Raw genomic sequence first — 14,071 nt, forward strand, 5'->3', positions numbered from 1 at the left:
ATTATCTTTCCAAAATCCTGGCTGTTTAGGAATACAAACCCAACCATTTACTGAATAAATGGGAATAGTATTTTGTATGTTACATAGTTCAAACCCACTAGGTAAGCAATATGTTCCAGGAGATAATTTTTCATTAAACATTACAACACTTTCGTTATCATATATAGTGAATTTTGTGTATTGACCCTTACAAATTTTTGAACAATCGCAGGAATCGTCATTACATCGGTACCCAGTTATTGAACAAAATAATGATTCTTCTGAATGTAAAATATTGGGGATCTGTACAAGTTTTGAGTCTTGCTTATTAGACTCAAATAAAGCATATATGCTTGCTTTATAGAATAAATTATATATTGACAAACAGAATATAAAAAACAACATAAGGTAAATGAAATGTAATTTCATACTTTTTTTAAGTTGAGAAATAAAGCAATGAAATTTTTATTTCTTGGTTTGTGTCTTTTGTTATTGTTTTATAATTTTGAAACAACACTATTATTAACTAATAATCAAAACAAACAAATTGTTGCTATATGGAAAATTACAAACAAGAAATATTTGTTACACATATATCCACACAATATACATGTACTTCTTGACGATGTTAATTATTACTTGTATTTAGAAAATGAAAATGAAGAAACTTATGTACCTGCAGTTAATTTAAACTCAAATTTCAAAGTTTATTTAGTTAATTATAAATATCTACGGGAATATACAGATTATTCACCGAAGATAATAAATTATCCAAAATCGCTGACAAACATTAATGACATAATTAAGGCACTTATAATTCCAACTTTTTTTGCACAACTGTCCTTTCTTTCAATTTCTCTAACAAACCTTCAAGATTTGTCTTATTAAATTTAAAATTACATTGATCATCTATATTAGATATATAAGTTCTAGGTATAGTTATGATATCCTTGATAAATAAAAATACGAGAGTAGCCCTTTCCTTTTCGTTAAAGTAGGATAAAAATTCTAAATCAAGGATTTTACTGTTTTTACAATTTATACGAGGTATATATCCTTCTTGCAGTGATAAAAATGTTATTAAATACATCATTTGTGCAAGTGTACGTACACGAGCATAAAAAAATTCTATCATCTCCATTTTACTTTATTATTAGTAGAAATGTATTTTTATTTAACTTAAAAAATAGTCACACTTTATATAGATGTGTTTATTTATATTTAAAAAATACACTTTTTTAAATTCAATACATTATATTTATGAACAATTTAATAATTAAGAAATAGAGAGTTTGGTACGTAGGTTCCTTAAATTTTTGAATAGTTTTATCACAAATAACTCTGTTAAGTACCCTAAGAATATCATTTTCATAGTAAATATGCTCACATGTTCTTGCTAAATGAATGAAAATCCGTTCGATTATCTCAACAAAACTATTTAATAAATAAAGAAATGGAAACAGTTTTGTATTCAAATCCATGGATGAATTTTTTGGATAGTTTCATTACAAATAATAACATTATTGAATACCCTAAGAATATGTATTTTGTGGCAAACCTGTTGACTCATCATTTCCAAATTAATGAAAATATATACAGAGAATATCCATATGCTGAAAAGTTTGATGTTTCAACTTTAAACCATATTGACTGGAAAAAAGCTATAATTATATTCGATAAGAATTTGAAATTATTAAAAGCACCAGAACCTCTTAAAATCTTGGTTTCTTTAATGAAACGTTTAAATTACAACAGAGCAGAAAAAAAAATATTTTTTAAGCTTCCCTTTTTGCAAATAAAATCTTATGCTATAATAGTGTTTATTTTTATTTTAATATGTTTAGTTAAGATCTGTTTATATTTTGATTTATTCTATAGAATTCAATTTTTTTAATTTAAAAAAAGAGGGAAGGGTAGATCCTGATTTGTTCCTGCATTTAAAAGTAAGTATGGTATCTGATTCAAGTGAAAAAACTTATAAATACTATTTAAATTGTTATGAAAGATGGTGTAGAAAGAATAATGTAGAACCATTTTCAGGTTTAGATCGTTATAGAAAATATTTGAAAAGTAACAATAGATCAGATGCATACATACAAAATAGCATTAATGTTATATGTAAAAAGAAAAATATTGAAATCAAAAGTAAAGGTATATTAACAAAACCAACAAAAACATTTTCTGAAGAGGAATTAAAACTCCTAAAAAAGGTGTGTAAAAAAAATTTTATGTTAGAAGAAATATCTTTGTTTCTTTTACTTTTATTAGAAACTAACTTAAATGTAAAAGAAATAATGAGTTTAACAAAACTTGATATTCATAATGTATTATCTAAAAAAGAGACTTTAGCTGGTAAACGAATATCACTTAGTGCTATTTATATATTTGAGTATTTATTATCATTAACATTACAAAAAGATGCAGATGAACTTTTTTTCCCAAAGACATATCAAAATTATTTACACAACTTTAAAGTTAGACAAAAGGATTTATTTCCAGAAAAACCACGTAGAACGTTTCATGCAATTAAATCTTTTGATAAATAAATATTGGAAAAAAAATGTTAATTTTTTAAAGAGAACATATATAAATAACGATTCTAGGAAATTCTTGTTTTAAAACTATGGTTGACGTATTCTTAAAAAATAAAATTACTGAACATTATTTAAGAATATTTAACTGTAAAAAATCATTAATAAAACAATTCATTGATGAATATATGCAATTTATATATATTTATAGTAATTTAGAAAACTTTATTCGGTTTGATAAAGATATACCGGTTTTGAAATGGTTAAATCCATCACTACAATCCCTAATAGTAATACCTTTTCAAAAAGAGGACAGAAATTTTTACAATACTTCTATTTTTCCTGTATGTCTTTTTCAAGTTCATTTACGTAATAAAGTTATATCTTGTAAGGACAGTATTAATTTACTAATTTTATTTTTAAAAATTGCAAAAGTAAAATATGTTACATTTTATAAAGTTCGTGAATATAAAACAATCATGCAAAAAATAAAAGAATATAATAAAAAAATAAAATGTTATCCTCCAAGTGCATTTAAGTTTTTTCTTAGATTAAATAAAATTCATTTCTACCAATAATCAGGTTAATACAATACCTTTTTATGTAAAATTTACATCAAACATCATATTTGGTAATAATACTAAAGGAAAAAAAAATATAGATCGTTAAAACTTTATAATTATTGAGCTCGAAAAGACTTTGATGTTAGATTGTATAATCTTAAATCTAACATTCTAAGGAATACTGTGTTGTGAGAAGTATATTATGCTTCAGAAAATATTTGTTTGATATTTCTAACAAAAAATGCTTTACTTATAAAAAATTATTAATAACCAAGTATTTATAACCGAAACTAATCTAGAACATAAGAGTCCTTCACTACCAAAGAGTTTTGTAATTTGTATTACTATTTTATATAAATTCTGTAATCAGGGATTCAATTGTATGTAAAAGCTCAAAATTTCCATCATAATGTTATAATTGGGTTTTCTAAAGGATTATATGCCAACGGTATATATGATTTGTGATCTTCCGAGTAATAAGTATTATAAATGTTATAATGGGAAAAATGTATCTTATTAAACTCTTTTTGAAACATAAAATGATCTCGTAAAGAGATAATTTTTACTTTGGAAAAACAAGCCGATAACTTCCCATCCAGTAAACGAACTTGTAACCTGTCTTCAGTAGGACCAAAAGCTGCAGACATTTCAATTTGCCCTTCAATATTTTTAATTTTATAATCGAAAACATACATTTTAATATAAGTAGGTACAATAGCTGTACACTCAATAAATGTTGAATCAATAATTTCTTTAATTTTAGGAATATTAAAATTTAAATAAGTAATAAAATGGTATATTTCATCTTCAAAAGTTTTGCACTCCAAGCCTAATTTCTCGTTAATAATATTTTTATAAATTTTTATTCGTTTGCAATCAGTTTGTAATGTATTCAAATTGAAAGACATGTAATGTTGTTTATGAACTGAAAAATATTTGCCATTATTTGTTAAAAATGTTAAATTAAATGGACTAATTGATTGTTCATAAATAACTTCTGGGGTATAATGTTTAAAGTCGTATTGGTTACCCATATCCTGTGTTTGATATTTTTTGAAGTAAATATCAACCACAACAAAATTATCCAAAATTGGATATGATTTTTTCGATAGCAAATAAAATACTAAATCTCTATACTCAAGCATTTACTTTATTTTTTTTCCTGTTTCTATTTCGATGATTCATAAGTTGCTCTTGAGTTGGTTGTTCATCTACATAATCTATAAATTCTTCTACAGGAACTTTGTCATTAAAATCCTTTGGATAAAATTCGTTATTATTTTCATCTTTTGCATATGATCCTTCTTTTGTATTTTTATTAATTGCAGGAATTTCAATTAAATGTTCTTGTCTATAAAATTGACGTTTTGATGCTAATTTAGGATAACTTTCAACTCCAGTTTTACTTGCTATGTAATAAGTATTTCCCGAGTCTGTTGCTAAATACTCATTTTTGTTCTCGGACATTGCATAATATTGTTCTCCTGACATATTTGTAGCATATAGTTCCTTATCATTCATTTTTAAGTATATCTCGCGTCGACTTTTTGCAACTGGATAATATTCCTGTAAATGTTTTGCATAATATGCTTTATTATCATTTACTGCAAAATACTCATCACCTGTGTGTAAAAATGCATAATAAGGAAATTTTTCATTGTCTCTTCCATAACATTCTTTATTTCCATACCTTAAATATTTCTCATTACCTTCCGTATCTGAAATAAAAAGTGGTACGTTTAAAGTTTTATTAATTGGATACAAAATTTCTTCGTTATCTATTATGTACTCGAATTTGTTTTGGTCATTTATAATCGGCATTTCAATAATTTGTCCATTTTCATCTTCGTAAAAGTCATAATATAGTCTATTTCCATCTTTTGCATAGTACTGTTTACCATTTTCGTCTCGGGCATAATTAGTTTGATTTAAAGAACCGAGATAATATTCCTTTTGTAGTCGTTTTGGGTAAATTTGTTTATTTTTATCATTTTTAGGGTAAGGTAAATCTAATTTGATTTTTTTGTCTTCTAATTTGGGATATATAGGGTGCCCTGTTTTGTCTTTTGCAAAAACTTTAACAAGTTTTCCAGTTTCTTTTTCTGTCTTTGTTGGCATCACATCATAATTATCAACGTTTAAATATAGTTCATCTCCAGAACGATTTTTAGCAAAGACTGGTGTTCCATCGAGTCTTACAGCATACCGCTGAAATGAATAATACTCGTCTCCGTTTTCTTCTCTTCCGTAGGACATTCTTATTTTATAAAGAAAGTTAAATAAGATTATATTAGACGAAAGTTTGTTTAAAAAATCATTTAGAATAAAATACCTTATAACATCAAGTTATTGGTTAATCAAGGATATCATTAAATTGGAGGGTATAGACATTTTTTAAATCAAAGTTATACTTGAATTTAAAAAAGAATGAACAAATCTATATTTCAGCTTCATTAAAATGTACTCTTAAAAAGGATATTTATTGATCATTGTTCTGTTGAAAAAGATAGTTGATTTTTTTTTAAATCAACCTAAAAACTAGAAGATGTGTTAATCTAAACACTTTTGAACAACCTGTTATTTAACTGAATGATCTTAACTCTAGCAATGTTATGAAGATTAACTGTATTTGATTGGTAAAAATCTATTAGTTCGCTCAAAATTACACTTTTTATGTCAGGATAACTTTGTGAGTTTTTTAGCAAATACATTTCAACATCTTTTTTAGAAACAACTAAGCATTTTTCATTTGGAAAGTATTTTATATAGGTACACAAAACAGCTAAAAATATAGTGGCTGCTGCATCGCTTCCAGAAAGGATTTTTACATGATCAAAATTATACATTTTGCGAATAGTATTTGAATGAGGACTATTATCATCTTCAATACTCAAATTATCTACATAATTAGTAATATCATTGAACATAAAGCCTAGAAATCCATCAACACTTAATAATATTAATATATCATGTGATTTAAAAATTTTTTCTGAATTTTCTCTTGTTATACAATCTAAATTAGCTAAAAATTTGACAAAAGTCTTAATATCATCCATTAATACAACATTATATTTAATCCGATTATAAATATCAAGTTCTTCCTGTGATAATTGAAAATTGTGTTTTAAAACTTGTTTCCATTTTCTATCAATAAGTTTCATATTTTGAGAGCTTATAAATGACGATTTCTTAACTACAAATGAATTGCAATCATAGTTTAAAAATCGAGCAATTTCTTCCAATATTTCAGCTTGTATACTTATTAAATCAATGTTGTTTTTTCTTAGATGTTTTTCTGAAAGATATGTGTTTAAAGCATCTCGTAATCCTTCCATTTAATCCTTAATGTTTTACGTTCAGTATATTTATTCATAAAAAAAATAAAAAAAAAAAATAAATAAATAAATATATATATATATATATATATATATATATATATATATATATATATATATATATATATATATATATATATATATATATTAATCAAAAAACATACAAAGTGTTTCAATATGCATGATCCTATAGTTTCTTCTTTATAGTTTTATGTATTTCAAAGAGCTTCTTGTCGGGCTTGAATTTCGAGAATTTGTTTTACTCCCTAATGGGCTACTAATTTGGGAATTTCTTTTGTTTTTTGTCTTTGAAAAATCGATTTTGTGCAATTTTTGAGAATTTCTTTTGGTTAACTGTGCAGTTTTTGTATCGTCAGATTCATCACTACTTATCACTACAACTTCAGGATTTAAATACCACAATTGTTTTTTGAAATACTTTTTTAACTGTGGTGAATGTAAAAGCACTTGTTTTTTGATTTTACTATTAAAGTTTGTGAAATATTTTTTATATAAATTTGGAATTTCTAAATGTGAAAAGTAGTTGTCCAACTGATTTAAATTAAACCAAATAATGCCATCATTTTTAAATTTGAAAAGTTTTGATTTTTTCTCTTTTTCAAATACATGTTTAAAGTACTCTTTTAAGCATCTCTGAAAACGTTTCATTCTTTATTTTACTTCAACCTGCATTTCTAAATCTTGGTGTGATAAACCCTTCCGTACACATGCATTTTATAAAACTTTTTTTTTTTTTAAACATTGTCATGATTAGTATATGATGGGTTGTTGTATTTATTGTCATATTTAAAAATTTAAAAGAAATACTAATAAAAATAGATTAAATTATATATTTTTTAAAGAAAATTTAAGCTAAAAATTTGTAATTTTTAAAAAAAATGTCTTTATATATTTATATATATGTATGTATATATATAATTTATGAAGATAGCATGCATTTGAAATGCTTCATAAGTATAGTAAATGGAAATCTGTTAAAAAATTAAATAGATTAGTAATTGAAAAAAAGTCTGATATTAAATACATTTTAATAATACCCAACACTATAAAATTTAACTTGTTAGATGATTTAAATCGAACTTTTAAACAAACATACGATACATCTCAATATGTAATGTTGTTTCAAGCTAAGAAAGTATATACAATGTACTTCACATTATTTGATTTAAAAGAAAAAAATATTTTAGGTGTTATCTCGAATGATTTATCATCCAAAATATGTTCAATTTACCTCGAAAAGTTTTTAAAATTAATCGATCACACAGTTCAAATTGTAGGACCTACCTTTTTAAAAGAAAAGTTTGATTTAATATCTTACGATACATTCATGAACTGCACTCATTAAGTAGTTGTTGAAATATATGCAACACAAACTCTGCTTTGTTTTGGATACTTAATTCAGTTTTTAATTTTTTGTGTGATTTATGTACTAGATGATAAACCTTCTCTATAAAATCCTTTATATTTGAAATTATATTTGACTCAGACAAATCCTGTAAAATACTAATAATTTCAGCAATATCTCTAATCAAAGTATCATTAGATAAAAAAACAAACCTATCAAAATAAGTGTGGAAAACTTTATTGACCTCATCTTTTACTGTCAATTTCTTAATAAATTGTTCTGTTTCATTTTTTGTATAAATCAGTAAATCATTTATACTGCTATTTGTGTTCACCTTTTTTTCATAATTGTTTAAAATATCTATTTGGTTTTGAACATAAGCAGTTAAAATTGCTACATGATCATTTGCAGTCTCCAAATCTTCTAATAATTTTTGTAACCTTAAAAGATTTATATTGTGATTAACTTCTCTTTTTTGCCATAAATCCTTTACTAATGAAAAATGAAATTTATACAAAGATACAAACAATAATTTAAGGTTTTCAATATTTAAATGTTTAATTTCTGCAGTTGACACTACAAAGTTGGCATCTTGATATAGATTTTCATAATATTGTAATTTTGAATTTTTTTCTGCGAGTTTAGCAGTTAGTTCATCTTTCTCACGTATACAGCGTTGAAAATCGATATTGATATCAAAACTAGTTTTGCAATTCTCTTCTGACTTACAGCTGTCATCAAAGTCTACTATTTCTTCTTGTTCGTATTTTGGATCTGAAAATTCATATTCAAATTTTCTTTTCTTGCGTTTATTTGGTGAAGATGATGATTCATAGACAGTTTCATTACCTTTTTCTAATGTTGTAATTGTTTTGTCAAGTTCCATCTTATTGACATAACATTTTTCTAAATCATTTTGCATTTCAACAATTTTTGTTTTTAATATCTCATTATTAGAAGATAAATATGTAATTTTTTCATTCAATTTCTGCAACTCTCTCTCTTTTGCAGTTATGTCACTTTTTAGCTCATTATATTCTCCAGTGAATCCTTCAGTTTTTACTTTGTATTCATCTAAAAATTGCAAAAATATGTTTTTAAATTTTAAAATAGTTATATTCTTTATGTTTGAATCTTTATTTGGTAAAATATCATACAATTGTTTTAAAGTTTTTGTTACTAGAGCTTGTTTCTTTTGTAAGTTAAGCAAGCTTTGTTTAAGTTTTTTACGTTCTACTAGTACTTTTGTACTTATTTTGCTTTTCTTCCGAGATATTTCCTTATTTTGTAAATCTAAAACAGTTACACTTTGAGTGTTAAGTGTTACAGTAAAATCATCAATTGCTCGTTTTTGTTCATCTATTATTTCTTTGAAACCTTGATTTTCATTTTTTAACTTTTCAATATAGTCTTTTTGCTTAGTAATAGTAGTTTGGTGATTTTTAACTTCTTCAGTCAATGTTTCTTTATAATTACTCATTTTGTCTGTTAAACTTTGAAGTTCTTTTTCGTAATGCACAATTTTTTGTGTTAACCTTTGAATCTCTTCATTTTTTAATTTTGTTAAAGTTTCATTTTGTTTAAGACATGTTTCGTTCCGAATTTCGCAATCTTCAACTTGTTTCTTCAAAATAGTTATTCTATTCTCATCCTCTTCGATCTCTGTAATGGAGAGTTTATTTTGTTGGTCATATGCTGAAATTTCAAGCATTTGTTCTTCCATGTTTTCAAGGGATAGCTCATTACTGAAGTTCCTCATCCACCAAGTTTTCATTTTTTCAAACCACACAGTTAAATTGGAATATTTCTGTACTAGTTCTTTGAGCTCTTTTATTGTGTTTTCAAAACTCAAATATTCAATATTTAATGTGTCTTTCACAAAAGACTGTAATATTTTCCGCTGATTAATCGTTTCCATAAGATCATTTAATAACATATCAGAATCATCAGTTCCAAGTGCTATGCGAGCCCATCGTTTGATCTTGTCATCACTTTGCATTATTGCAAGCCGTTTGTCAGCTTCCAATAATGCATCAGAATGACGTAGGGAAAATCCAAAATGCTTTTGGAACCATGTATCTATTTTTTGTACATCCTTTTCAATTGCTTGAAAAAACAAGTTAGGAGTGAAATCTTGGATATTAAATGTTTTTTTAGCATAGCTTTTTATTTCTTCATAGTTTTTATTCAAAGTGTTTACATGTGTAATTAAGTTTTCAGCATGAAATGGTTGAACGTGAATAAACTCTCTAGCCCAACTAATTATCGCTTCATAATTTAATTTAATGCTTTCACTGTCTTTAAGTTGTTCAGGAGTACATTTTTGTTGGTTAAAATTAGTCATAACTCGCTGAGCTATGCATTTTTCTTGGGCTTCAATATATTCCATTAAATTATCAACAGTTAAAGTTTCAATATTTAACGAATTTAATGCCCATTCTTTTAATTTCATATATTCCCCAGTTATAGTTTCAATGTTATCATATAATTTTTCAATACTAAAATCCTCTATACTGGAGAAGTTGGATGTAGTTTTTCGTAACTTTTGTTTGATTAAATCAATTAATTTTTGAGGTTCAATGTTAAAATGTTTCATAGACCACGTTTTAATTAAATCGTCGGTGTTATTAATGCTAATTTTTTCTAAATTTTCAGAAGTAAACAATTCAATTCCCAAGAATTGCTTGCCCCATGTTTTCAGTTTCTTTAAACTGCAATTTGTCTGGTCAATCAAGATATCAGTATTTGATGTTTCAATCCTGAAAATCTCATAAGCCCATTCTCTTATTATTTTTACAAGATTACTAACCCTTTGCATTAATATTTGAGGAGTACAACTCTCAATCTGAAAATTTTCAAACGCTAACTTTTTTAAAATTTTGTCTTGTTGATTTATACTATCAATTAATGTTTTAATATTAAAGTTTTTTATGCCAAACATATCAAATGCTAATGTTTTTAACTCTTCATTTGTGTTTTTTATTTTTTCAGTTAATGTAGCAAAACTAAATTCTTGAATGTTGTAATTTTCAAAAGCCCACTCTTTAAATGCTTCGTATTCGACTGGATTTTTATTTTCAAGGTCTTGATGTTTATTTTCAAAATGTATATAAATATCTCCTTGATTTATGGAAGTCTTAATTTTTACTAATTGAAATAAAAAACTTATAAAACTTGGACTTCTTAAAAACAAATCTCTATTCTCCAAAATTAATGGCCTGCTTAAGTCTAATGCTGATATAAAATCTTTATGAAGTTCGCTTTTGTAAAGTTCAATCAAGTTTAACTGATTAGCATCATTATTTGTATTGTATTTCAATAACGACGTAACTAAACCCATTAAATTCATCTTATTTTATACATGTGTTAAGAACCTTAAAGAATGAGGATAGACTGAATGCATACAGAATATCTTATAAAAGTACTTTTTACTGTAATTTATAGATATGTGAAAAAGTAATAAAGTTAATGGATCAATATATTGAAGCTTATGGAACCTGTTATAAAAAATTACTTTTTATTGCTATACGATTTATAAAACCAATAATTAAAGCTTATGTACCTGAAAACGTAGGAAGTATTGAAACTTCGAGCATACTTGTACTTCGTTCAAATAAACCAATTACCAATTACTTTAAAACTTTAACTTTTTCAGTAAAAACTAGAAGTTATTCCAATGCTATCTATGTTGATACCTATGATAAATTACTAATATCTTTATTAACTGAGTGCAAAGTTTATTTTAGTTTTGTTCACCAATCTGTTTTATATGCCTGTTGTAGTCCTAATATTAAAACTTTTAAATATGATAATATACTTAAAACTGTAACATTTAAGGCCTTATTCATGATTACTCACGCATGTTTAAAAAAAGATATAAATGTTGAACATTTTGCACTATGCCGATATTTCAAACGAAATAAACCTCAATGGAAGAAGTGGAACAGTTGGTGGTATTTTGTCTACAATTTGATTAACAAAACCTATAAAGAAAAAACTAATTTAAACATGACCTTACAAATAGCTAAAACTATTAATAAAGTTAAGATCAATTCAACTTTTTTTAAAAATGTAAATTTTAGCCAACAGTTAGGTTTTTGTGAAATATTGCTTGAGGAAACTGACAAAGTTGGTATTTTATGCAAAGTTGAGGATTCAAAAATAGTATATGTATCTCCAATGATTATTAGTAATCATCCGCAGTTCATCCCATTTCGAGATGTTAATAAAACAGTTTGTAACACATGGTTTCCCCTTTACATAAATCATGTTAATTGGCTTACGAATTCAATTTATTTTTATACCAAAAACTTAAAGCAATGTATTAAATACATTTATGATGTGTTACAGTTTTTAAATAACAGTTCGGTTGAAAAGTATATTAGTATACATAATGACGTGAATATAATTTTTACTCTTTTAACCAATAAAGCAAAGAATTCATGAAAATTGTTTGCGTAGTAGATTTAGATGAAACATTAGGCCATTTTGAGAAAAATAATACATTTTATGTTAGGCCGTATGCTCACAATTTATTAGATTTTTTATTTGTCGCTAATATTGATATTGTTCTGTGGAGTTTTGGAAGTGACTGTTATGTAGAACATGTAATAAATAATTATTTTGAATTGTTATCTTCCGAATGTGAAAGAATAACTATATATGGTAGATCTGTTTGTAATGTTTCGAAACATAAATACGGTAATCCCAAACATTCAAAAGTTTTGAGAAAACTTTATAAAGAAAACATAATTCTTATTGCATTGGATGATAATGTAAACGATAACATGGACCCTGGTTATGATTTTAGGATACATGTGAAACCATACATAAATATTAACAAAAAAGATAATGAACTCCTATTAATAATGTTTAAATTAACCGAATATTTAAAGAGGATTATTCTTTGGGGATTTTCTTGATAAATTTTTCTGCAATATATTTATCAGTTTGATGAAAACCCACATTCATGTTTTTTGGAGTTGCAAAAACATAATTTGATTTCATTGTATCTTCAGCAGATATTTCACTAATATTTCTTTCCATTTTTTGACTCGTTGTTTCATTTTCTAAAGGTATGAAATTATCATCAGTTGTTTTCATACGCTTTGCAGTATTTTCTTCAACACTTCCTTCAGTTTGTCTTTTTTCAATAGAATTTGTAACTTTTTCTGGAGGTATAAAATTTTCATCATATTTTAATAATTTCATAGGAATAATATTTTGATCTGTTTCGTATAAATCATTAATAAAAATTATATTTTTTACTCTTCCACCTATTTTACAACCTTCGCCAAATGAATAAAGTGAGCTTATTTCTAAATTAACTATAGCTTTTGTTACAGATTTATAAAGGGTTTCACAATATCTACGTTCGGCTGAATCTAATTTTCCATTGTTATATACTAATGTAGATAAAGTACACCAGTCATTTTCACTTGAAATTTCATTTTTCTTACAGTAACTGCATTGTCCTTTGCATGAATGCACAAAATAATCACTATTGTCATACAAATTATAATGTTTAAATTTAAGCGCCATGACTTGTGAAATGCATTTTAATGGTGCACTATCAACATGTCGTAAAACTGTAGAATTAGTTTTAATTTTCAACTTAAAATCTCCAGCTAATAGCACATGTAAATAATGATCACTTTTCTTTATATAATGGAGGTTAATACGCACTGCATTGTTTTCAGTTTTTTGCTGATTTTGACCTAAACCATAATCAACTTTGAGATTCATATGTTCTTGAAATCTTAAATTATTTTTCAACACAGATTTCCAATCTTCTGTAACTAAGTTAATAATTTTCAGTTCTTTTGTAATTTTTTCCATCCAATCAACTAAAACAGAATGTTTATTTATATATCTCACCAAAGAGATGTATCCATCTTCTTTATCAACATCTTTAAAAATTAATTCAACCTCAGAATTTTTATTATGATCTTCTGTAGAAATAGTTAATAAAGTATTGCTAGACATCTTAATTTTAAATTTAACTTGCATTAACCTTTAGTTTATATACCTTTTTGTAAATCTCCCCTCCTATTTTTTAGGTACAAATTAGGTTAAAAAAAATTGATTTTTTTCTTTTTAATAAATTACTTTTAATCTTACTGATTTTTTTTCTTTATTAACACTCCTCTTAGAAAATAATCAAAGAAATAAAATACATGACTTACATAACATAATGTGGAGTTTTCACTCCTGGTTAAACATATATTAAGAGTCTAATGTTTTTGTATTTCTTGATTTCTAGATAGATATTCTAAGATATATTTGTTTTAATCACTT

At 25.4% G+C, this 14,071-nt stretch overlaps 1 protein-coding gene across 1 annotated transcript; it reads right to left on the minus strand.

The window, feature by feature from the left end:
- Positions 1 to 5,628: 5,628 nt before the first annotated feature.
- Positions 5,629 to 13,759, minus strand: LOC129233201 (centromere-associated protein E-like). The gene is made up of 6 exons (XM_054867262.1): positions 13,063 to 13,759; positions 12,740 to 12,945; positions 9,018 to 10,619; positions 8,504 to 8,660; positions 7,987 to 8,266; positions 5,629 to 6,022 (listed from the first exon to the last, which is right to left on the minus strand). The coding sequence occupies exons 1-6, from the start codon at positions 13,757 to 13,759 to the stop codon at positions 5,629 to 5,631; spliced, it is 3,336 nt and encodes a 1,111-aa protein (XP_054723237.1).
- Between the last annotated feature and the right edge of the window lie 312 nt (positions 13,760 to 14,071).

Source organism: Uloborus diversus, unplaced genomic scaffold (genome assembly GCF_026930045.1).
Source record: "Uloborus diversus isolate 005 unplaced genomic scaffold, Udiv.v.3.1 scaffold_247, whole genome shotgun sequence".
Classification (NCBI taxonomy): Eukaryota; Metazoa; Arthropoda; class Arachnida; order Araneae; family Uloboridae; genus Uloborus; species Uloborus diversus.

Coding starts and splice junctions, on each gene's coding strand:
- LOC129233201 (XM_054867262.1), bottom strand. CDS start 13,759: ATGTCTAGCAATACTTTATTAACTATTTCTACAGAAGATCATAATAAA. Junction 12,946..13,062: donor ACTTTATTCATTTGGCGAAG/GTTGTAAAATAG, acceptor TTATACCTCCAG/AAAAAGTTACAAATTCTATT. Junction 6,023..7,986: donor TTCCACACTTATTTTGATAG/GTTTGTTTTTTT, acceptor AATATTATTAAG/TGTTGATGGATTTCTAGGCT.